This window comes from Phyllopteryx taeniolatus, chromosome 9 (assembly GCF_024500385.1).
Source record: "Phyllopteryx taeniolatus isolate TA_2022b chromosome 9, UOR_Ptae_1.2, whole genome shotgun sequence".
NCBI classification, from domain to species: Eukaryota; Metazoa; Chordata; class Actinopteri; order Syngnathiformes; family Syngnathidae; genus Phyllopteryx; species Phyllopteryx taeniolatus.
In genome coordinates, this window is record NC_084510.1 from 17,412,847 (window position 1) to 17,439,486 (window position 26,640).

Consider the following 26,640-nt stretch of genomic DNA (forward strand, 5'->3'; position numbering starts at 1 on the left):
ATTCTTTGACATGGAAATTATTATCACGATTAAAGTAACAAAATATATCATTTAAAAAGTTAAGGAAAAACATTCACAAGCAATTACATAGAATATTTTCACATTTCTTTTGAAAATATCTTTTTAGGTGGCTTCAAATATATACACCCTTTTCATACAGCAGTCTTTTTAAAAAGATATTAATATCTTAAATTAGGTAATTTTGTAATCCTACTCAGAGACAGATAAAACAACAAAGATAAACATTGCTTTATTCTGTACAGAAAGAGCTTTGTAAGTGTTACGTTTTGTAACGTCTGTAATCATTTTCGTTTTGTTAAATAATCTGTTTACTCGAAGAAAGGCTGTGTATTCTCGCTGAAAGCGTAATCACAACAAGAGCAGGCTAACTGTTCATTAACCCACGCACATGATTGCAGATGCTTTCACTTGATGACACCCACAGGCAGATAGAAAGGACTTACTTGAGCAGCCACACGTTCACAGTGTGTATAAGCAACCCACACGGTGACACATAGCATCTCCTGGCTTAATTCAGGCATCAAAACATAAAAACATCAAGTGCAGCTCACATCGAGCATCCCAATTACGTAACTACTGATCTTCTGCACATATTTGAGCCTGCCACAGGAGAGAGGACGATTCCTTTCACATCTGAGAGGTTAAGTACGTCTCCATGGCGATAGCAAAGTGGGGGATCCTGACGTGCTTTCCTTCAGCAAAGCTGAGTCACTGCTATTAAGTCCCTTACCAAAACTAGCTTTTCACTTTTATCCATTAAATACAAAACTAATTTCCCAATAGGATATTTCAACCCTTTTAATATTCAACTTGAATACTTGTAGAACACATTTTAGTAAGTCTTAACATAATAAGCTAATTCAGTCAATTGTACCAGTCATTAGGGCTCTTTATGCCCCAATGGGAGTTAATAAATACTTTTATCCCCATTGTTTCTGAACAAAAAGGGTCAGTGTTGTATTTTAAATTTCTTCTGGCCACAGGAGAGCTGCTGATAAGAGGAGGAGGAAAAAGAGAGCAAAGAGGTGTGTGTTGGTCTGGAGGGAGTTTAATTTTAAAGCCTCACATCTTCCGCCTGCAGTCCACTGCTTGGCTATCTTCCCCCCCAGAAAAACATTCCTGTGGTCTCCACAAGGCCTCCTTCCTACATGGCTAGGAAGTGATGTCACTTCGCAAAGGGACGGTCCTCATTGAGTAGGCTCCCCAGCTTCTAGGTTGTCTCTTAGGATAACATCACTGTGCTTTTCTAATATTCTAATATACAGTGGGTACGGAAAGTATTCAGACCCCCTTACATTTGTCACTCTTTTTTTTTTTTTTTTTTTTTATATTGCAGCCATTTGCTAAAATCATTTAAGTTATTTTTTTTCCACATTAATGTACAAACAGCACCCCATGCAGACAGAAAAAAACAGAATTGTTGAAATATTTGCAGATTTATCAAAAAAGAAAAACTGAAATATATCACAGCCATAAGTACTCAGACCCTTTGCTCAGTATTTAGTAGAAGCACCCTTTTGAGCTAATACAGCCATGAGTCTTTTTGGGAATGATGCAACAGGTTTTTCACACCTGGATTTGGGGATCATCTGCCAATCCTCCTTGCAGATCCTCTCCAGTTCAGTTCGGATGGTGAACGTTGGTGGGCAGCCATTTTCAGATGTTTCCAGAGATGCTCAATTGGGTTTAAGTCAGGGCTCTGGCTGGGCCAGTAAAAAACAGTCACGAAAGCCACTCCTTCGGTATTTTAGCTGTGTGTTTAGGGTCATTGTCTTTTTTTAAGGCGAACCTTCGGCCCAGTCTGAGGTTCGGAGCACTCTGGAAAAGGTTTTCGTCCAGGATATCCCTGTACTTGGCCGCATGCATCTTTTCTTCGATTGCAACCAGTCGTCCTTCCCTGCAGCTGAAAAACACCCCCTCAGCATGATGTTGCCACCACCATGCTTCACTGTTGGGACTGTATTGGACAGGTCAGGAGCAGTGCCTGGTTTTCTCCACGCATACCGCTTAGAATTGAGACCAAAAATTTAAATCTTGGTCTCATCAGACCAGAGAATCTTATTTCTCACCATCTTGGAGTCCTTCAGGTGTTTTTTTTTAGCAAACTCCTTGCAGGCTTTCATGTGTCTGAGGGGAGGCTTCCGTCGGGCCACTCTGCCATAAAGCCCCGACTGGTGGAGGGCTGCAGTGATGGTTGACTTTCCAGAATTTTCTCCCATCTTCCGACTGCATCTCTGGAGCTCGGTCACAGTGATCTTTGGGTTTTTCTTTACCTCTCTCACCAAGGCTCTTCTCCCCCGATTGCTCAGTTTGGCTGAGAACCATTTTAAGGATGATCAGAAGAAATCGACAGCACCCGGGTTAAATATATGAGTGTCACAGCAAAGGGTCTGAATACTTATGGCTGTGTGATATTTCAGTTTCTCTTTTTTAATAAATTGCAAAATGTTCTACAATTACGTTTTTTCTGTCAATATGGGGTGCTGTGTGTACATTAAGGAGGAAAAAATTAACTTAAACGATTTTAACAAATGGCTGCAATATAACAAAGAGTGAAAGATTTAAGGGGGTCTGAAAACTTTCCGCACCCACTGTGTATACAAATAAAAAGTGGGTCTGTGTCAAGCCTCACACATTTACACGTATGAACAATGCTGATTTTGTTCCTCTTTTATAAGTAGCATTTCGGACCTGATCTGTAGCGGTCATCCCTGGTTCCTCCACTGCGATGTGTTCTACGGGAACGTCGTTCACGGTAACGGGATGCGCTAGAGGGGGGAGGCCTGTGGCTGGAAGAGTAGCTAGAAGCAGGTGGCTGTACATTGTTCCTCGTTGGCGGTTCCACTGTTGGGAAAAGAAAAATAATAAGGCTTAAACACACACAGACAGTATACAACTCAAAAGAATACTACATAACTTGCTGCTAATTGTAAAATATCACTCAAGTCTCCATGTTTGAGCTCAAAGATAAGAGGGAACCATCAATAAAAAAATCTAGATAGAGAAGAGTGATGTTTTCCCATGGCTGAACTCAATATTCTTCTAGTTCCAGTTAGAAATTCTTGACTAAGCATTGTTAAATTTCAAGAACTTTCCTGTATGCGTTTTTGTTGCTGCAACACATTTTGTGCATCTGTAGATAATTAAGATCTTTTAAGCAAAAGAAATTAAAAAATCACTATGCATCTTTTCATTCCATTTAGTACCCTACAAAGTGAATTCAGAGTTGTTGAGACAAACTCAATATCCATTTTTACTTTCTAAGGGTTTGGACGCATAACGTTCAAACTTCTCAAATGACAGCTTCTGCTGTGGTCATGATTGTAAAATATAAATCTTTGGAAGCCCCCCACAGTACAGTAGTTGGTAGATACGCGATGTCACTAGGGGGCAGCAGTCATCAATGCCACGTCTCGTGGAAGATAAGTGGTGACTTTTGCGGCCATTTGATGGAAACACGTTTTTGATTTAAAAACTTGTACATATATACAGCTGATTAATAGAGCAAGGCCATTCACCTGGTGTGTGGATGATGTATGGAGCCAGGAGTTTGGTCCTTTTCTTCTCATAGCCCTTCTGTGTAATGTCACCTGAAAAAAAAGACATTTAATTTAAATCTTTTATCAGCAACGATTGGGAATATGGTTTATCACCACTTGTTTTAGACAGATGGATGTCCACAAAGAGATGCTGAAAACTGCGGAGATGTCAAATACGACATGGGGGGGGGGGGGGGACAACCCTAAATTGGGAAACATACGGAAGAGTGGGCAAAAAAAAAAGGATGATTCACAGATACCCCGAGGCGCAGAGTATGAGAAAGGCAGGAAACTGAGATGAAATTACGAGGACACGAGAGAGACCCAGCCGAACAAAGCGAGCGATGAGAGGGAACAGAGGCCTAAAAGCAGGAATGGTTGGAATCCATTTATTTTCCGTACCGCTTATCCTCACTCGGGTTGCGGGCGTGCTGGAGCCTATCCCAGCTAACTCTGGGTGAGAGGCGGGGTACACCCTGTACTGGTCACCAGTCAATCGCAGGGCACATATAAACAAACAAATATTCATACTCACATTCACACCTATGGGCAATTTAGAGTCATCAATTAACCTTTTGGAACCCACACAAGTCAAGGGGAGAACATGCAAACTCCACATAGGCAAGGCCGGATTTGAACCCAGGTCCTCAGAACTGTGAGGCAGATGCGCTAAGCAGTCGTCCATGGCACCTGCCGCCCATGGATGGAATCACTTTGGAAAATTCTACTCTATAAACACAGCTTGTGAATTTAAAAATAATGTCAGCAATATATGAGAAAAAATGCTGCATTATCTGGGCAGAACTTAACTATAAAGATTTAAAACCCACTCCCCATTACTCATACTACTCATACTACATACAGTACCTCTATCATTTTGTCACTGAAAAACATAAAATTACCTGAGAGTCCAGTATTTAGCCCTATTATTGTCTATTTTCGAGAAAAAAACAACAACTTGTAATGTTACGATAAATTCACATTTTTAAAAGGGAAAAATGTCCTACATTATTAGCAAGACGTATTTTGTCCAAATAAAAATCTTATAAAAGCAAGAATAGCCTTATTTTTCAAAAGCAGTGCTGTAATATTATGATATAAAAGTTGAAGTTTAACAAGAAAGTCATGTTTTAACACCCACACCATTAGTGTCAATTGTACATTGCTTCAAGTGTATAGAAAACAATTAATTTTTGTCAGTTTGATCCATGGACAGTGTGACCTCTAAAGACGAACGGTTTGCTGTTTGAACAGTGTTACAAAAATAGAGAACCACTATTAACTAACCTCATCTAAAGAAGTCTATGTGTTTTGCGTTGCTTTTTAAAAAAGTTATTTTGTAATATCTATTTCCAAATGCCACCGTATGAGAGTACCAATAGGAAGCCAAAGAGGATCAATAACAACCATAGAATTTAGAAAAGGAACTTACAGTATGCAGTGGTAGGTAGACACTGTCCTGACTGCTCAGTACAATATAACTACTGTAGGTCAAAAAAAAAAAAAAAAAAAGCTGAGAATAATAAAATAACAACAAACAATACACTTAGTCTTTATGTAAATCACCTTCCCAGCAGGAATCCTTTCTGCTAACTTCCACACACACTTTGAAATATGTTATACTGGTTTTCTGTTCAATTTTGGCGGTTGTTAATTTATTTATACACGTGTGAAATTTCTAACATTGCATATGCTGTGAAGTAAAAGCCGCTTTTTGTGTGTGGTTTTTTTGATGGTTCAAAGTTGGCAATCTAAAACAGAGTATTTACATTACTTGTCATGGAAAAACAATGATTCTAAATACACACAGTTGGGGGTTTGTGTTTGCCTTTCGAGGTTTCACTGTACTTTACAATCATGGCAGTAACTATTGGTATTTCGGTGTCTTGCAATGCATGCCTCATGGCTTGTTTTAACATGACATGAACAAGACACACAAGACGACTGACATCAAGATGAACAAGCTCATTTTTTTCTCTCTCTCTCTTTTTCATACTCAATTTGTTTAACGCTTGTCACCACAACATAGAGGTTCTGGTACAATTTCTTCTATATAAAATGTTATAAAGGTCAGAGTCATGTCACATTTTTTAAGGTTATACTGACACCATTATGGCCATTTCACTTATCAGTTATTGTGTTATCACTCATAATGTAGCAGTGTAGAGACTACCAATATTTGAGGAAATAAAACAATACTCATATACATCCACACAACTAAACCAAAACAACACACACTATCAGCTCAGGGGATTGGGATATTTTTTCTGATGGGGGGAAAAAAAAAATGGAACACAAGTAAACACTACCATAAGTAATGCATGAACGGAACGGTTGGCCTTGCCCAGTCACGTTTTATTTTTAGCTCATGTGAACAGGCAGTTTCACTGCGGAAGGGAAGTGAGAGAGAGCGTCTTTGTAGGGGGAGGGGCTGGACAAGCATTAAATGAATCTCCAAGTAATCACTCTTCCATCTGGATGATTTGAAATTCAGCTTCTCTGTATGTCACTTCCATTATGGTATCCTGGCTCCAACAAACCAATCAGCAAACTATTGCTGAGAATGGCTTAGGAATACAGTGGCTCCTCCAAGATTAAAGGTGGTCTGCACCCAGATGCTGGCCAAACTCCAATTTGTACTTCAGCCATCACAAACACCGTACTATCTGTACAGGCAGTGTAGCAACATTAACTGTGATGGTTAAATTAGCCAGTCGTAGCTTTGTGCAAGGTCAGCAGAGCTGCACCCAGTTTTGTTGGATGAAGAGATTAAGCTTCTATTAAGATGCACTTATTTGATTGCTCGGTGAAGTTGTTGATGCTGTGGCGGGTGGTGTTTGTGTTTGGCGATGTGTCCATGTGCCACATACACACAATACAGTGTATGAACTTCTGTCTTCATATCTTTAAGGGCACTCAATTCTTTTCTCTACCAAGCATTCATGCACTCCTGGAAGGATTCTTACGGGATTCTTTGCAGCTCCGTTGTCACAGCCATGTTGATGTCATCCATGTCTTCAAAACGGGTCCCCTTGATGACCCCACCCCCCTTGAGCTTGGGAAAGAAGACAAAAATAAATAAATCACATGGAGCCAGGTTGTGTGAGTAGCGAGGTTGCTCCAGCACAGCGATGTTCTTCTAGGCCAGGAACTGTCGGATGCTCAGGACATTGTGAGTTGTCCTGCCACAACTCTCCCCTCTTTTTACGTACTGAACGAAGCAAACACCGCAGGATCTCTTGACAGACGTGTTGGTTGATTGGCTGGCTCACATTGAAGTGGAAAACTTGAAGTTTGTAATTTGGGTTTGAACTATATCTCTCGTGGAACTTTTCTGTCACACCCAATAATTTTTGATCCTTGAAGTATTTTGATGAAAGCATTTCACAGACATGTTAAATAAATAGGACTAACATGTCTCCTTTAAGAAGCATATTTTTACCTAAACATGTTCCACCAGCAAACCCCTCAACCTGAGAGGTTCCATTTAATAGGGAAGAAATAAAATTGTGGAAAGGTGACATGTTACAGATCCCTCTACTCGACTGGGTGAGAGCGGGACAGCCAAACAAAACTCAAACTCGTTAAACAATGTAATAAAAGAATCAATTTGTGTGTATTTGGGAGGCAAAGCGCTTCTCTGCTAGGGTGACGAGGCCCCATCTAGCTAACCCAAATTCTCACAATGATCGAGTCTCATCCATTCTCCAATTAACAATCAAATGTTTCCAAGCTATAGCGTGCATTCATCCCAATGGCAATAGTGAGGACGACTCAGTTTAATTTTTAACAACCAAAAAGAGAGAAGCGCAGTCTCCCAACGTTCACTCTTGCTTGGCTGAGATGATTTGAATTGCAGCAACGCTCTTTCCCTCCACCCTGCAGGCACTCTGTCTGAATTGTAATTAACTGCCGAGCACTATCCCCCTTTTCTTGCTTTTTCTTCATCACAAACACGCTTGCTTTCTCTGCAACATGATTAAATTACATCAGACACCTGCACAATGAAAACGATCTGAAGACATGCCTGAATGTTGCAGCTGTTTTTTTTCCATAGAAAACAGAGCCTCCCTTTACACAACAAGATGCTCTGAGGTAGCATACAATAAAAACAAAAACATACTTATGTCTACAAACAGCCTGTCTGACTGACTGTGATAAAGAATGCAGCAGACGACATGGTCCTTCGTGTTGTGACTGTGTCATTGTTGCTTATTTGACAAACAATCCTCAACTACCCTTAAAGAGGAACTTTTTTTTTTTTTAAATCTGTATAAACAACATCCTACTCAATGCTGTCAGTGACCTCTCACGAGTAGACCATGCAGCTCACAATTCCCCACTCACCACACACACACTTTACATGCATTATGAAATTAAACAGCCAATTGTCATGTCCATAAACCCAAAACACTTTTTAACATTTTAATATATGTTTGACACACATCTAACAGCTCCCGGAGGGCCGTTTTTTTCTCTAGTAACTTTTGACTTACTACTACTTGATTTGACATAGATTTATACATTACTCGTGCACTCACTGTAGTAGTCTCGCCACGCTGCACTATTTGCGTATCTGTTGTTGACCAATACTGGCCACTCATGCCAGAGTAGCATCTGCACCACTTGCACACTGACTGAGGAGTATTTGCATCATTTGCACAATTGACATTGTCCCAGATTATCGCACTACTCGTCACTTTAAACTGGGTACATTCCTTGAAGTCTCGGCGCCCTTTGCACAATGGTCATTGCACCGGACTATTGCTATATTATTCCATCAAACTGCTCTAATTGCTAGCGGACATTTTGCACAATTGTCAAAAAAAACCAAATTGTACCGGCATTACCAGATTACTAGCAACCTTTTATTGCTCAACTGTTTTTCTCAATGTCTTTATGTCTCAAAAGTATTCTCTGTCAATGGACTGTCTGTTGTCGTACTAGAGCAGCTCCAACTACCGGAGACAAATTCCTTGTGTGTTTTTTTGGACATACTTGGCAAAATAAAGATGATTCTGATTCTGATTTCACTAGTTTGAAGATTATTTGAACAAGACAGAAACCAAACCTAATTGCTTCACAGGGACCACAAATAATGGTTTGTTTTCATCTTGGCTGGAATCACTCTCCTGGAATTTGGAATCTATTGTAATAATAAAATTGTGTTTTTTGCTTTCTGTCTCCTGAACACTTAGAATTCTGCTCAATTCATGTGGTTATCTGTCAGTCAAATTTCACAACTTAAAGCAACAGTAAAATGAATACTTTTTAAAAGTAATAATTCCTTTACACTAAAATAAACATCAGTCATAACATTGTGTCTCAAAAGTAAATTTCATGAAATAAACATGACTATCTTAGTCACAGGGTTTGTACAACTGATCAACTCTTGAGTGGTAGCATTAGGCCCTGCGATTAACTAGCGACCAGTCCAGGCCGGGTGTCCCCTGACTCCCCCTCAAAGTCAGCTGGGATAGGCTCCAACCCACCCACAACCATAATGAGGACATGCAGTATAGAAAATGGATGGATGAATTTTAGCACCCATGCTAGTGCTAACGTAATAGTACAGCAGTTATGATGCGCTCGTCAACTTTTTATGGAATAAAACTTCCCCTTAAAGTAAACTGGCATAACATATGTATTGGAGTTAGGGTTGGGCATCGTTTGAATTTGAGTGATTCCAGTCCCGATTCCGGTTCCTTATTTCGATTCCGGTTCCAAACGATTCTCGATTCTGATTCTTTTAGAGGGCTGGGTTAAAAAGGTTTGCATAGTTTAAATAAAGGGTGCCCAAATTATGAACATCCATTTTCTTAGCAGCCCGCAGCATCGACTAAAGTGAACATTTGACTCTGGGTTCTTTATAACCACTATCAATATCAAACCTAAGAACTAAAAAGGCAATGTGTGTGGAACTAACCCAATTGACTTAATATTAATTACTTATTGTTTCAGCTAAAACTTAAATATAGCATTGTTAAAATCGTCATTTGGGACTGTTTTATCATGTCAAATGGTTTATATGTGCATGTTTTAAATTGACTTCCTGTTTTAAGATTGTAGCCTTATATTTTGAAGGGTACACACCGGAACTCAGCATTTTGGCACAAAAAGTAACTTTACACGGAACCGGTGATTTTTTTATAATTTTTTCTTCTTCTTTTTCTGGAACCAAATGCTATAAAGCATTGATTCCGTTCCCTCCCCACCGATGAGGCACATGGTCAGTGTTTGTGACACTGTGACTGTGAAACAACATTTATGTGAATTTTGTCCCAATTCATTGTGATGTAAAGTTGCTTTGGTGAAGTTTTAGCTCAAGGTTAAGCTTTTTTTTTCACTGTCATCGGCGCTTACGTTGGTTTAAAGACTAAAATAAACGCTAAAAACCATCAGTGCAAAACTGCAATCAACCATTTACCTTGTTAGCTGTCTCAATGTTGGCATAGACATATTTTATTGTTTCACTCACCCAATTGACTGAGAGTTGACTTCACTGAAGCTCCGTGCGGTGTAGGCTGAGGCTCGGAGTGGGAGGGAGGATGTCAGACGCTACACATCGTCAAAGCCTCCTTTGCACAATTTAATCTTATTCTAAGTGTTGCACAGAGGCTACTGGTCATTAATTTTAAGAAAGTTAAGACACACTGGTTCGCCGCTGCCGCCGTTGGGCACAAGCACGTCTTTATGTGCATTCTTCTTTGTTGGTTTTCGCTGCAGCTTTGTTGGTTTTCGCCACTTTCTTCTTCGGGGTGGGCAGACTCTAGGCATCGAAACTAGGAACCGAAATTTTTAAATATGAACGATTCCGGGAGAACCGTAACGTTAGTCCCGGTTCCAATCTGTTCTCGATGCCCAACCCTATCACTTGAGTGTGTGGCCAAGTTTGTAGAATCACTGCTCAACTCTAAACAGTAACAGAACACAAATCCCACCTGGTCCTACGCTCTCGTTTTTTAACGAGAAAAATACTGTTTTTTTGTTGTTGTTTTTTTATTGTCAGCATGAGTTCCTCCTGTTACTGTATTTTGTATTAAGTGTATGAAAAATGAGTCCACATTGTGGCTCTAGAGTATTACAAAGTTATCAAAAACTTGTTTTTAAATAAATGACTTTTTTTTTTAACAAAGAATTGTTTGGAAAGGCAAATTAATGCTCTATAAAAGAAACAACTACAGTCGTGCGAGTCGGAAGTGAGTGTGTGTCTGAGGGTGTGGCTAATTCAGGTAACACTGTGACTCACGTTTCCGTTTGGATGCTAGTTTCTAAGTCAGCACAGAGTAGGAACGCTGACGCTACATGCATAGTCACACACACACGCGCATACACTCATGCATAGGGCCTTGGGGGAGCAGGAAAGGAGTGTAGGGAGTCAATGGAAAATTAGCCGTGACTCCTCTTCACCTCCTCTTTGCAAGGATTGACAAGAGGTGTGGTTGACACACCTGACACACTGCATTTCACACATCAACAAACTGCATGCAGACACACACTCTTAAGTGGGAATTCCACTCAAGTCATGGCAGTTACAAAAAAAGAGACACAAGTAACCCAGATAACACTTGAAGCAACCTATACACTGTGAGATCACTGGTGCAACTAAAACAAGATCCGAAAATAAAATGCTGCTCGACTACTTTACTAATATTTGTCATGGTCACTTGAGCCACTCTAGTGGTTAGCCAAGTTTATCTGTGCAGGTCAGCATGGTGTTTCTACTACATGTTTGAACAACAAAAGCATCACATAAACAGAATGCACTTGTATTATGATGGACATGTCTTTTTCAAAGTAGCATTCCCATTAAATGTAATTGACAATGTGGCATATGATTTCTTCAACCCTATTATAGTTCATATTATAGCAAATGAACTTTAGCAAATTACATCTCAAATCTCATCCAATTTTAATGGAATCTGTTTTGTGTGCATTCAGGAGCTGTAATTTCAAACAACAAATGTTCAGATACTTATAAATGTCCAAGGTCATCAGATCAGGATTTACCCCCTTTCAAATTTTATCACATTTTATTCCGTTAGATCAGTATGAAATTGTAAAGATTGTATAGAATTTAACCTAATGCCATATTACAGGGAAATTCACGCTTTTGGCATGGGTTAAATGCAGGGAACAAATTTCATGTGCATGCATGCATGTTCATGACAATAAAAGGTGATTCTTCTTCTTCTTCTTCTTACAGGTTTTCCTTAAGATTGAAAAACGACAGATGAAAAATTATTTTTACCTATCATTTGTCAATTAAAAAACTGTTTAAAAAGCGGTTGTAAATTTGGTCCATCAGTTGAGGAAAATAGTCTGAATGTATTCACATATGTATACACTGGATTATGGGAGTTGGAAAAGGATACACAGTTACAGTCTCCAAATGTGGGCTGAGACCACACATTTTACCCATTGAGGCTTAATATCTTATCAAAGCCTTCAATTGCTATGCATCCAATATATGGCCGCTTTAATTCAGAAAGGGCTTATGTGAAATTAACAACATACATGTAAGAGAGAGGCTGGGGGCTGGGCAAGGGGTCCATAGTGACTCACACAATGTGGTGCTGACATGCAGGCATGCATTACTCTATAATAAAGCATGTTGCTCATTTAAGGGATTTGTCCTTAAAAAGATTGCAAATCTCACGCTGCCCGCACACTCAATCTCAACATATCAACCAGTGCACAAGCTCCACTAAAAGAGCTGTACCAAGAGCTGTTCATTGACAAATATGTTTTATATGTTATTCATTGACAAATGTATCAATATCTGTTTTCATTAACACTGCGTCAGACTGAGCATTGTAAAGTTTTGATACAACAGACTTGTATGTTGTATCTGTATGTTGAGTTGTAGGTGAGTTGTGGTATTTGACCATTTATTGTTTAGAAGAGGAGATGAGTAAGAGATGTGATCAACCACAAAGGGAGCACTAAAATGAGGAGGTCCAGCCGTGAGGTTGCCAAGGCAGTTCACTGTGGAGTTGAAAGCAAGAAATTTGAGTCACCCAACTGACAGTGTGTGTTTGTGTGGAGCATTCATCTAAATTATTCAATCTTTCCTGTCCACAAAGCCTCCATGCATTCTCCATATTGCCTGTTGGTGCTGTGTTTATGTGTGGGTGTCCGCATTTAAGTAAGGTGAAAAAAGACAGTTAAGATGTTATGTAAGTCTCTGGATTCCTTTCCAAAAACCAGTATGTGCTTGTGTGTGACACATGGAGAGCAACAGATGTCCGCCTGGTGGCCTCGAGCAGCACAGAGATCATAGGAACAGCTCCTGTGCAGCACTTAATGAGCATTTGAATAGAAATCAGTTTCATTTCTGCCTGTGTCTGTGCTACAGTATGCACACATGTATGCAGAAAGTCAGTCTACAGTCAACCCACGTACACACAAGGTTATTATTTTCCATTCTATTAGTCAAAGATCTACTGAAAAGAACCAATAGCAACTCACTGTCACTTCCAAGCCTGCCTAGAAATGACTAAGAACATGTAAATGAGCACTGCTGGTGCACTGGGCGACACGTTTTGTCATTACAATGATTTGGTCCTCCCGGGAGACTGCCATACAGTATGCATGCATTGGGGATGGACACACCTCATTTCTGATTCAAAACTATTTCTCCAGAGGAAATAACTGATATAGACTTAATCCGTTCCAGCGAAAAACATTATAGAACATTAACTAAATGCACAGGCAATGTTTTAAGTAACATTGTAACAGCCATAGGAGAGGAAAATAAGTTCATCCCAATTAAAACATGACAAAACATAACTCCCCACAAAAAGGCTAAGGAAAAACAACGTGTGGGGTGGAACCGCCGATGCTAGCTGAACGGATGCTGAGGTCTTGCACGTCTCGTCATACATGACACTCCATCCATCCATCCATCCATTTTCTGAGCCGCTTCTCCTCACTAGGGTCGCGGGCATGCTGGAGCCTATCCCAGCTGTCATCGGGCAGGAGGCGGGGTACACCCTGAACTGGTTGCCAGCCAATCGCAGGGCACAAACAAACAAACAACCGTTCGCACTCACAGTCACACCTACGGGCAATTTAGAGTCTCCAATTAATGCATGTTTTTGGGATGTGGGAGGAAACCGGAGTGCCCGGAGAAAACCCACGCAGGCACGGGGAGAACATGCAAACTCCACACAGGCGGGGACGGGGATTGAACCCCGCACCTCAGAACTGTGAGGCTGACGCTCTAACCAGTCGGCCACCGTGCCGCCTACATGACACTCAACCTCAGAATTTTAGTACGACTTTTAAGGCATATTTTTCTCATAAATGCAGGTCAAACTCAAAATAGCACAACTATTTTCTTTTTCTTTTTCAATTTAAAAAAAAAAAAAGTTTTCATGTTGTCATCATGGGGTGTTGTGCATAATTCTGAGGGGAATTTTCTTTTCTTTTATTATTATTATTATTATTTTTTTTTTTTAAATGTGAAAAAGGTGAAGCTCTGAGGTTTTGAGCTTCTGTACTGACTGTCATTCAGCCGTGTTCACATGCTGACATGTTACTTCATTTTGTTAGAGTTTGGCCTCTGCATTTTATTGTGAAGCTCCGAGCTGTTCTACTTTGTTTGGTTAAGGTAGTGACCATTTATTGTCAACAGATAATTGCAATAAGTGGAGTATGATTTAATGCAACACAGACCATGATGGAGGAACATGCTTTCTTTGGTGAGATGAAAAAAAGTGCACTCATTTCTGAATGAATAATTATGCACTGTAAAAAGTCAAATGCAAAACAAACAGTCCCCAACAAGAGCATGATTGAGGACAATAGGAACTGATTTTCTCATGAGATTTGTTGACAAGAGGAAACGTGTACAATGATAGTCTTGGTGAAAACTGGGATAAGGAGTCAAATAAAGGTGAAACGAGGAGCAGATAGAGACAAGGGCTTGGTGGTGTCGTGGTGGTAGTTGCGAGAGATCCGTCACATCCCGGCCCAGTGTTGCTCACAGGCTTGTTGCCCCCTGATACTCTGTGACCTAGATTGAGAGACGCAGCCAGGACCGTAATCTCTCGTTTCCCCAACCCCCTTTCAGTATAGAACAGGCTGCTAGCGGGTAAGAATAGCCTTTTCGCCATGCTAACATGTAAAGCCTGTGTATGTATTGCAGTAATTGATGCTGGATTAAGAGATTGTTCTTATTTTCTTGGATGGAAAAAAGTGGTTCATCAGGTGTGATGAGGAGTTAACGGTGCTGTCAGAAGGACCTTATGAAAACTCAAATGATGGGAAAAATGATTCCAAACCCCTGGTTTATATACTTGAATGGCTGAAAGAAGGGATACCGTTGTCATATTACACAGTGGAACATTGAATGACCATTTGGTCATACCATTCGCAATTTAACAAAAATTATCAGGAAAAATACTTCACTCCGAGAGTCACAAGACATCTCTTACTTTGAACCGCTATGAATAATGTCATTATATTGTGCAAGACCTTGGCGTACCGCACCATAATATGACAGCTGTATGAATGTCACGTAACTTTTATGATGGTGACAGTTTTTGAGATTCTTTCCACAATTTTCTGTGACAAAACAGATTTCAAAAAGATGAATGGAGGTCACCTGGCATTCCGGAATAGATGGCGTTTGAACGTAGTCGTTCCACTATATTAACCTGCATCCCAAAATGCCGATAATATGCCAGTATACTTTGTACAACTGATCACTGATTAAAGGAAATTTATGAAAAAATAACCCTTAAATTCTTGAAAACAATTCTCTTCTGTTATATAACTGTAAAGTAACATATGTAACAGAGGATAATTTACAAAATAATTGTTCCACCCGTGACATGATCAGCTTGGTTAGGCAAAGGATCCAGATGTACGGCAAGGGATGGCTGGAGTTTTTGGTTTGTTTGGTGACGTGTCCATGCGCCACAAATGCACATTGTACTATATGATGTGCTGCCTTCCCAATAAAAATGCTTGTATTGTCTTTATGGACGCTCACTTTTTTTTAACAAGGTTCTGCTCCTGCAAATAGAAGGGCCTCTCGGGTTCCCGGTCGGCATAGCAGTGAAAGCAAGGCTCACCATTGGCCCAGCTGTATGTATAGCTGGCCGGGTGAATAGTCGCTTATTTGCATGCTCAAGATGGGCTAATTCTCCTTGTATATACGAGGCTTTACACGATCAGGATTTTTGGGACCGATCAGCGAGTTTAAAAAAACAATAACTGATCACCGGTCCTATCAGATAACATGGAGCAATGTGTCTATTTAAATGACTCGTTCATTTACTGTATATACTTGTACTTAATTGCTCCAAAAATTATATTTACAATAAATAATGTATCTTTGTTCATCTATTTATGCCAGTGAGGCATAGTGACAGACAGAACAAATGAATGGTCTTCGATTAGATGGCAGAAAGTACATACAGTAACTTTTTGTGAAATTTTTGTTTGTCGGTGTGCCGTGAGATTTTTCGATTGTAAAATATGTGCCTTGGCTCCATAAAGGTTGGAAATCACTGCTCTAGTCAGATCATGTATTCTAATAGTCAGGTCAAACCAGCATTACAACATCCATCCATCCATTTTCTGAGCCGCTTCTCCTCACTAGGGTCGCGGGCATGCTGGAGCATATCCCAGCTGTCATCGGGCAGGAGGCGGGGTACACCCTGAACTGGTTGCCAGCCAATCGCAGAGCACATACAAACAAACACCCATTCACACTCCCATTCACACCTACGGGCAATTTAGAGTTGTCAATTAGCATGTTTTGGGGATGTGGGAGGAAACCGGAGTGCCCGGAGAAAACCCACGCAGGCACGGGGAGAACATGCAAACTCCTCAGAACTGTGAGGCTGACGCTCTAACCAGTCGGCCGACGCTCTAACCAGTCGGCCACCGTGCCGCACATTACAACATGACAGAAATAATGGGTGCTAACTTCCTGTAATAAAATTAATTTATTGTAATTCAATTACTTCACCCACACCGAAAATTTAGAACATGATTCGACAGAACGGCAGCAAGTTTATGCAAAACCGTTAGTGCTAGCACTAGCTTGCTAGGCTACATAACGTTTTTTGTTGCCTGCTTGCGAGCCATATCGTATTAAAAGTATGGGAACATACCTCAAGCAAGCCTTAAACGAACGTCCTCTCCTGAGCACCGGTGACCACCAACACACGTTTTTCCCCATGTTGTTCTTATAATATTCTTGTTGTCGTCGCCACGGTAACGAGTGTATCCGGTCGCATTTGAGTTGACAAGATAAAGCCCAATAATCGTAAAAAACGGGATGCGGTGGTATTGGAATACAAGATTTTATTGCAGTAGTCTGACATAGTGCAATCCTGAAAGAGAAAATTTGTCATGTAGTATGATTCGGCAATATGTGTTGTCTGTCTCAGACGTGTTATCTGTCTACACCTCAGACATGTTTTTTTTTTTTTAATAACTTTATTGGCCGTCAGATATTTACAGTACTACATCAAAAGACATGCGACAAGGCTAAAAATAAACAAGCTTTTGGATTCGAATATACTGTGCACGATGGAGATGCGGAGTAAATGTCTTTTTCGGAACGGATCAGCGAATTATGAAAGCCGATCAGCCAATCATCATAAAATGCTAAATATCAGCCGATACCGATAAGGCCAATACCAATCCGGCCGATCAGATCGGTGTAAAGTCTAGTATATACGCACATATATATTATACTGGCGGACTGGTTAGCACATCTGCCTCACAATTCTGATGACCCGGGTTCAAATCCGGCCTCCCCTGTGTGGAGTTTACATGTTCTCCCTGTGCCTGTGTGGGTTTTCTCCGGGTACTCCGATTTCCTTCCAAATCCCAAAAACATGTATGGTAGGTTAATTGATGACTCTAAATTACCCGTAGGTCTGAGTGTCAGCGCGAATGATTGTTTGTCTATGTGTGCCCTGTGATTGGCTGGTGACCAGTTCAGGGTGTACCCCGCCTCTCATCCAAAGATAGCTGGTATAAGCTCCAGCACGCCCGCGGCCCTAGTGAGGATAAGCTGTACGGAAAATGGATGGATCTATTATACTGCTGCTTGGTGGCCAAGCATGCACACCAGAAGGAGCCACACAGTCAATGCATAAAATCATGAGGCACAAACTTACATTCTACTTAATTATGCTATTCCTGTGTTTTTATAAAGTACATTGCTGTAGAGTGCAATTTTCATTAATGACATGTTTAACAAATGTTGTTGGTGCTCAGTTTAATGGCAGTTCCATTAATTTCAATGGGGAAAGTTGATTTGCTCTGTGTTTTGAGTTACTATCATGGTCATGGAACAAATTATACTCGTAAATCAAGGCACTGCTGTAATTCTTGATCCTTGTGTTATAAGTTATTCAAAGGCCTGGGGAAACGTTTTAAATTGTGAGGGGGAAAAAAAGCATACTCGAGTCTGCTACAGTATCAGGTATAACAGTTACATGTTTCCTGTAGGCCAAATTCAGTGAACAAATGAGAATTATTACTTACTATTATATTTTTATATGACAAATAAATAATTAATTTGACTAGAAATCTCATCAGGCATGCATCAAAAATCACTAATTAGCAATTGTAAGTTTCTGTAGGGTTCTCAGTCTTAACATCCAAACAATCAAGTGCACAGATGCCTTGAGGGCTGCACGCTACCAAGTTGAGCAGCTTTCACAGTTGTAGCTCACAGTTCGAAATTCCAGTCCGACTCAATCGCAAAGTCTTTGATCCCCTCAATGGCTTTCTTTGTGTCCTGGCAGTTAGACATTAAAGTGGGTGGTGTTTTCCACGTACACATACAAGCTGCTGAAAACAACCATTTCTGTGATGCATATTTTCCTCTCTGCTTGTTACGGAAGGAGCCCCAGTTCAAACAACAATGGGAAGATTGTTGCAGAAAAAAGATAGCCATGAGAGCGCTCCCGACTTATTGGAGCGCCAGATGCTGCTCGGCCCATCCTAAGCAGATCACACCACTGATCCAGACGGGCGATGCATTTGACGGTTGGAGAACGTGGCAGCATGGCGAGGGCATCTGGACAGCGCAGAGGCTTTGGTGTAAAGTTGCAAGCAAAGACAGAGGCGTCATCCTCTGAGGCCTGGGACAGCCCCACTCGGGGTGTCACCTTACTACTTGTACTCCAGCCTGAAAAGACTGAAATGGTCTGAAAGTTGATCTCATTCTGACATGTTCGAATTTCTCCACACATCTACCTGCATTTGGAGGAAGAAGAAAAATCAAGTTTTTCCGTTCACCGCTCTGATTCTTTCAATTTTTTTGAAATTTCTCACCTTTAAACTACTACATATCTTTACAGTACAGTAGAAGTATTTCTCTTTCTGTTGATATTATTCATGGGTTGCAGATTTATAAATGTACATTTGCATAATTAATAATTTCTCTGAAACTTTTAGAATGCCCATTATATTTTTTACAAAGAAGCTTCTCCACGTCCTGAAGTATCTACAGTAATATTTTAAGAGAACTTATGAGATAACTTTTTACTTACCTTTGAAGTTTAGAGTTGGAAATAATGTATATAATGCTTGAGTAAATACTATAACATTTGTAACAATTCTGTAGGACTATACATACCAAAATCAGCTTCCTAACTTTTGCAGTATCAAAGATATAGATAAGTAGGTACGGTATCACTAAACGGCCAAAGGATTGTTAGCCTCTCTCTCTCAAACTGAGACGTTTCAAACAGAAATGTTTTGTTTTCTGGTCTTGTCCTTCCATTTCGAACCACACCTCAAAATCTGAACAGAATCGAGAGATTGAACAAAACCACAAACCGTTGGTGAAAGTTGGAAAAGCCCATCGCTTGCAACAAAAGCTGCAACAGTTTACGCTCTTCACTCAAACTTGAGAGCTTGGTTGCTTGATGAGGTCACTCCCTCTAGGGAAGAAAGTGTTGGTTATGTGGATCACAACTTGAGTGACGCTGGAAAGCCGGGGTCAGCCTTAACATCATGTTGAGCGATAGTATAATCCATCCAGGTCTTGTGTTATAAAGTGGACCATGGGGACACTTTAGCATGAAAACCACGTGTTCTGCTGTAGTTGTAGGTATGTAGAATGGAATATGGAAGAAAAATAAAAGGTCTGCAGACTGAAACTTAAGATAAAAATTTTTGACAGGTAAAATTTTAGTCTTAATTTGATTGCGATGTATATGCTCTTTGGTAATACAACCCTAATTGCAATGAAGTTGGGACGTTGTGTTAAACAAATAAAAACAGAATACAATGATTTGCAAATCATGTTCAACCTATATTTAATTGAATACACTACAAAGCCAAGATATTTAATCTTCAAACTGATCAACTTTATTGTTTTTAGCAAATAATCATTAATTTAGAATTTTATGGCTGCAACATGTTCCAAAAAGCTGGCACAGGGTCATGTTTACCACTGTGTTACATCACCTTTTCTTTTAACAACATTCAATGAACGTTTGGGAACTGAGGACACTAATAGTTGAAGCTTTGTAGGTGGAATTCTTTCCCATTCTTGCTTGATGTCCGGGTTCTTCGTTGTCGTATTGTACGCTTCATAATGCGCCACGCATTTTCAATGGGAGACAGGTCTGGACTGCAGGCAGGCCAGTCTAGTACCCGCACTCTTTTACTACGAAGCCATGCTGTTGTAACACGTGCAGAATGTGGTTTGGCATTGTCTTGCTGAAATAAGCATGAAAAAGACGTTGCTTGGATGGCAGCATATGTTTCTCCATAATCTGTATGTACCTTTCAGTATTAATGGTGCCTGCACAGATGTGTAAATTACCCATGCCATTGGCACTAACACAGCCCCATACCATCACAGATGCCGGCTTTTGAACTTTGCGTCCATAACAGTCGGGATGGTTATTTTCCTCTTTGGCCCGGAGGACACGACGTCCACAATTTCCAAAAACAATTTGAAATGTGGACTCGTCAGACCACAGAACACTTTTCCACTTTGCATCAGTCCATCTTAGATGAGCTCGGGCCCAGAGAAGCCGGAGGCATTTCTGGGTGTTGTTGATAAATGGCTTTTGCTTTGCATAGTAGAGTTTCAAGTTGCACTTATGGATGTAGCGCCGAACTGTATTTACTGACATTGGTTTTCTGAAGTTTTCCTGAGCCCATGTGGTGATATCCTTTACACATTGATGTCGGTTTTTGATGCAGTGCAGCCTGAGGGATTGAAGGTCACGGGCATTCAATGGCGGTTTTCGGCCTTGCCGCTTACATGCAGTGATTTCTCCAGATTCTCTGAACCTTTTGATGATGATATGGTCCGTAGATGATGAAATCCCTAAATTCCTTGCAATTGTACATTGAGGAACATTGTCCTTAAACTGTTCGACTATTTTCTCACGCACTTGTTCACAAAGAAGTGACCCTCGCCCGATCTTTCCTTTTGAATGACTGAGCAATTCAGGGAAGCTCCTTTTATATCCAATCATGGCAGCTACCTGTTCCCAATTAGCCTGTTCACCTGTGGGATGTTCCAAACAGGTGTTTGATGAGCATTCCTCAACTTTCTCAGTCTTTTTTGCCACCTGTCCCAGCTTTTTTGGAATGTGCTGCAGCCATAAAATTCTAAGTTAATGATTATTTGCTAAAAACAATAAAAATTATCAGTTTGAACATTAAATATCTTGTCATTGTTGTGTATTCTATTAAATATAGGTTGAACATGATTTGCAGAGTATTGTATTTTGTTTTTATTTGTTTAACACAACGTCCCAACTTCATTGGAACTGGGGTTCTACATGCACAATGAAATGACCGCAAATACAAGAACTGTATTAGAATTGAGGTCTTTAAAAGGATAATGATGCGCAATTTGAATTTTTATATGTTCTGAGAAGTCCAACAAAATATTGCAAATATCCGAATATATGTAGGTAGACACATATTAAAATGTGCCCAACAATATTCTCCGATTGGTATTCATTCTAGTTTTGAATTGTTTGGTGGATTATATCAGGGGTTCCAACCCCAAGTCAGTGGGCCATACAGTATATAATTTGCTAGTGGTCCACAATAAAACAATAACCTTGCTTAGAATTATAGGTTTTGTTTTTTCCATCCAGAAATTATATAAGCCTATTTTGGAAAAACAACCACTTCTGTCCTCACACTGTGTGCAACTCTGTAGCGCACCTTTGTTCATGCAACAATGACCCAAAAACAAATTTCCCTGGAGAGTTCCTTTGAAAAAGGGGAAAAGCGCCAACAAAGGTGACAATTATTAAAGGAGTGATTTATATGGATACTTGGAAAACATTATCTTTAAGTACTCTCATTGAGTCAAATTTTCTTTGGTTTATAAATAAAAACATACTAAATTCCTCTAAATATTGCCCCCGAAAAATCACATGCAATCCCCAACACTCCTCTACCCAGTCCATGGAAAACTGTCCTTGCAAGAAAACCAGTCCCTGGTACAAAAAAGGTAGCGGGGAAGCACCTGATTTGACGACAGCATGCTGCCACAGTAAAAAGGAAAAAGAAACATATTGGCCATTTTTACACAAAAAGGGACCTCAGTAATCTGTGGAAGCTCCATGCACAGCCACAGCCTGGCATCTCCTCCTCATGCTGTTCACCAGCCTGGTGACATTTTGCTGTGGGATGGTATCCAATTCCTTAACCAGGAGTGGTCAACCAGTGTTGCTGTGTTGGTCCCCCTAGCACGTCCAGTATGGTCAAGCTGATGCCAACAGGAGAATATTGTAGGGTATTTTGGCACATTTTTAGGGGGTACTATACATGCACTTTTAGCTGTACTGCTCATTACACAAACACAAATCTGACTTTCCAGCAATATAAAATTTAAGGAAAATACTGCAATTGACTGAAATAATGAAGTGCTGTAATGCACCATAGCTATCTAAAACCACAATAATGAACATACAGTGGTGCCTTTATTTATAAGTTTAAAAGTGAATATGCTCGTATTGCAAAACACTTGTATCTCAAATCATCTTTCCCCATTGATATGAATCGAAATGCCATTAACTAATTCACTGCCAGCCTTCCCAGTTAACATGGATATTTGACTTCTGAAGCCGTCAATGGCAGTGAATGTGCTAATCTGCTCTAGCCCCATGGAAAACGCCAACATAAAAAAATTCTAACATGTTTTAATAAGAAAAACAGCCCTCTACAGTATTGTAATAATTAAATAGAACGTAAAGAATTTAACAGATTGTGTGTCATGATTTCATGCCCATTGACGTGCTCCTTCTGGTGTGCATCCTTTGATGACCAGGGGGAAATATAATACTGATTGTTTTACAACTGAATCAATAAGCTGCAGTAATATTAGTCATTTTTCACAGAGGATAAAGAATATATGCCTGTGAATAGCAATGTGGAGAGTGGCTGCCATCTTTGTGGAACTTTATAAAAAAAATTATGGAATGAGCACTTCAAACGCCTCTATAAAATCCTTTATAACAAATACATTTCCCAAAAAACTTGATTACTAAAGAACATGACCTACTCTACTGCCCACACTACTCTTCTCATAAAGAATGTTCCATTCCATTTGCACTATTTAAGAAGAGTTTTTAAGGGCAAGTGAAGCCATTTGAAATGTTACGGTCATTTTGGTGCGTCGACCTGGAGAACCCCTCTGAATTTCAGCCCGTACGAGCTTATTGGTGGATATTTTTAACTGAAACTTGTCAGCAAAATGAAGAATGAGTTCCCTGAGTAGCAGATGAAATGAAAGGGTCGAGGCGATATGTTGAGAAATAATTAAACTATACTGGTATAATCTAGCCCTGCGATTGGCTGGCGTCCAGTTCAGGGTGTACCCCGCCTCTCGCCCGAAGATAGCTGGGATAGGCTCCAGCACGCCCGCGACCCTTGTGAGGATAAAGCGCTACAGAAAATAGATGGATGGATGGTATGCTCTAATTTGAAGGTTTTTTTCTTTTTAACTACACTTTCTATAGGCAACATAACACAAAAAACATTCCGCAAAAAGGCATTTTTTCCCGACCCAAAATATATATTTTTTTCTGTTGTGATCCTTATTACACCAGCATCTGGGTCTTCAGCTGAAAAGGTGGGACAACCCTGTTTTAAAGGTTGAATTCCATAAATAGGAAATCCAGCTATTTATTATTGTACGGTACTAGAAAGGTTTACCCGAGTGTAAATCTGGCTGCTGTAGAGCAAAAATTTTGAACCAGTGAGTGGATGGGGTGGTCCGGTGTGTTTCGTCTGACATCTTTGACAGGCGCAGAAACAGTTTGACTTGATGCAAGCAAAAAATGTCACTGAATGTTTATTGACAGTCTATCCCTTTGACTGGAATTTCTGTTTCACCACCACTTCCATCTTCTTATATCCCCAATTGACAAATCTACACTCTAATGGGCCATGTTAAACATACATTTGTGCATATATGATGCAATAATCATTAATAGTGCACTTAGGTGAGCGAGGACCAGAATCCCTCTTGCAGCTCATTACCAGTGGGCCCCAGTGTTGGGCTCTCCATGCCAAACATGACATTACTCATCCACCCTTAGGGCACCTGAGAGCTGCACAGCACCAATCAGGCTGCTGCATTGTGATTCACTGACTTGCATAACAGTCACCACCACCACCATATTCCATTTTGTTTTCTCGCACTCACACAACAAGTAAGCCTCCTGTATCTGGTCCACATTCAGGGCAACGAGTGGCTTTGAGGTGCTGGGGAGGAAAGCACGCAGCATCATGTTTGAAGATGCATTAAAATATAGATACTGTCTGTATACAGATCTAAGCAATAGTCCCCCCAGGTTGATTAACTTGACCCATTTTCTCTGACCTAAGTGTATGCTCATGTAGTTGTGGTTAGTTAAACATAAACACAAAACCACAAACGAGAAGCAATCACCTGTACAAGTGCCACACGAATCATGACAAAGATCATGATAATCAACGAGGACATTGCAAAAGCTAATGCTTTCAACAACAAAAAGAGGTCAGTGACTACATGAGGATTTGCAGTCGTGTCCAGATCCCAAACGCAACACTACACCTGCTGTACATCCACCTCCTCGCCAAGCCGCAGTGTGAGTGAGTCCTCTTACCTTCGGACAGCTCCAGGTCCAACTCCGCCAGCTGGTCCCTGACCTCTTTTGGCAGAGCCGACAACTCGACGCCGCGGTCGGCCATGGCGGGGGGAAGCTCGAGCAGCCTGCGGGGTCTTCGTGATATCTCGGCCACCGGAGGATACAGTCCCGCATGAAGGTGGCGAGAAGGAATCACGAGGCTGCTGCTGCGGTACTTACTCCATCCCCGATACTCCCGGACACCGCCATGACTACTCAGGGAGCTGGGGAACAACTCGACGTCGGCGTGTCACGTGACCAAAGCAACAGTCAACAGTGGTACGGGAGCGTCCCCTTCTGGTGGCTCTGTAACACAGCAGCCCTGAGGACACGACTCATCCGATTGGACTGTGCAACCGCATTTGCGTGACGTCATCATTGGCTCGCCTCAGTTTACAATGGTGACCAAAATATGGCCGGCGGGCCATATGCTCCCCATTCCGTTTTTTTTTTTTTTTTTTTTTTACTGGCCCCCGCCAAGCCTTTACAGGTGAGTCCATTTATTTCAGTACTCATACATTCTATAGACTCATTAAACACTTGGGAAAAGTACGTTTCACAGGGAAAATTCCTGCCCAATGTCAACATTAGTGATGTGAGATGAAGCTGCATGAAGCATTGTAACACTTCAGCCACTGATTCGAGTAATGGTTCATTTCTTGATGCTTCATTGCACACGAAACCACCTACTGGCCATGTGCATAATCACAGGCAGCTGTATCTTTACCACATGTGCTGTGTTGCATTTTTGCGTCTTTTTGGCTCTTGTGAATGATTATGTATTACAAAACAATGTTTGACCAAGTATTTTCCCAAACTAAAGTGTAAAATATATTATTTTTGAATGTATTCTGTGTGCTTAAAATGTTCATCATCACTGGTGTGGCAGGTTGTATAATGTTTTTCTGTCACTTTGACAAAATGGCATGGGCTGAAGAGGGCAGACGATTTTGAAAGTGCTTATTTAGAAATAATAGTTTATCATCATTTTTGTGTTAAGTGATTCATTCAAGAGCAAGATTTTTAAATTGGGGTACAGTAATTTCTCCTCTCCCAGTGAGGTATTATTTTACCTTGCTTTCTGTGAACACAAATACTTTCCCCATGAATAAAATAAGAAATGGTGGAACTGAAATGGTGCAGTTTTTGATAAACAAAGGTAATTGATAAGCCTCAATGATATTTCCTCATGCGGTGCAGTCCTGCTTGGGGTTTGAACTCAGGCGACCACCATACACCAGGTTGAGAGAGAGTGCACCAACAGCTGGGCTATTAGACCAGGGTGGTGGGTTAGCAGGCAGCAGCCTCTTTCCAACGATTCCGAGGAGTGCCGGATCGCTACTGTCCAAACTTGTCAACACTCCAAACTCTATTAGCATATACAAACTACACAGTCCGTATCCAAACTGAGATGACCGCAACTCTATATAAAAAAACACACACACACACACACACATTTTGAATGAAGCCTGCATGAGGAGTTTAGATTGCTGTCAAACCTCACAGCAAACTGTGAAGCGCTTCCCGAATAGGTCACGTGGTACAGCCGGGCAGCGAGGCTTCGGACGTCATCACTTCCGGTCCACCCCTAAATGAAGCAAGCCTCGATACGCACTTTGCAGAAACACACCCTCCATTACTCGACACGCCCTTCGAAGACTCATATCACTCGTCTACAATTCCAATGAAGTTGGGACGTTGTGTTAAACATAAATAAAAACAGAATACAATGATTTTCAAATCATGTTCAACCTATATTTAATTGAATACACTACAAAGACAAGATATTTAATGTTCAAACTGAAACTTAATTGTTTTTAGCAAATAATCATTAACTTAGAATTTTATGGCTGCAACACGTTCCAAAAAAGCTAGGACAGGTGGCAAAAAAGACTGAGAAAGTTGAGGAATGCTCATCAAACACCTGTTTGGAACATCCCACAGGT

At 40.6% G+C, this 26,640-nt stretch overlaps 1 protein-coding gene across 4 annotated transcripts in view; it reads right to left on the bottom strand.

Moving 5' to 3' along the window:
* Nucleotides 1-25,382, bottom strand: part of dip2bb (disco-interacting protein 2 homolog Bb) — a 49,739-nt gene extending 24,357 nt beyond the window's left edge. Inside the window, exons 1-3 of one of the 4 annotated variants that reach the window (XM_061783685.1) lie at nt 24,674-25,382; nt 3,540-3,611; nt 2,713-2,865 (exon numbers count right to left, since the gene is read on the bottom strand). In XM_061783685.1, the coding sequence (XP_061639669.1) occupies nt 2,713-2,865; nt 3,540-3,611; nt 24,674-24,758 (310 nt within the window). In that variant the 5' untranslated portion in view covers nt 24,759-25,382. The remainder of the gene's footprint in view (nt 1-2,712; nt 2,866-3,539; nt 3,612-24,673) is intronic. The other 3 variants (XM_061783686.1, XM_061783688.1, XM_061783689.1) reach the window with 3 other exon arrangements.
* Nucleotides 25,383-26,640: the final 1,258 nt, after the last annotated feature.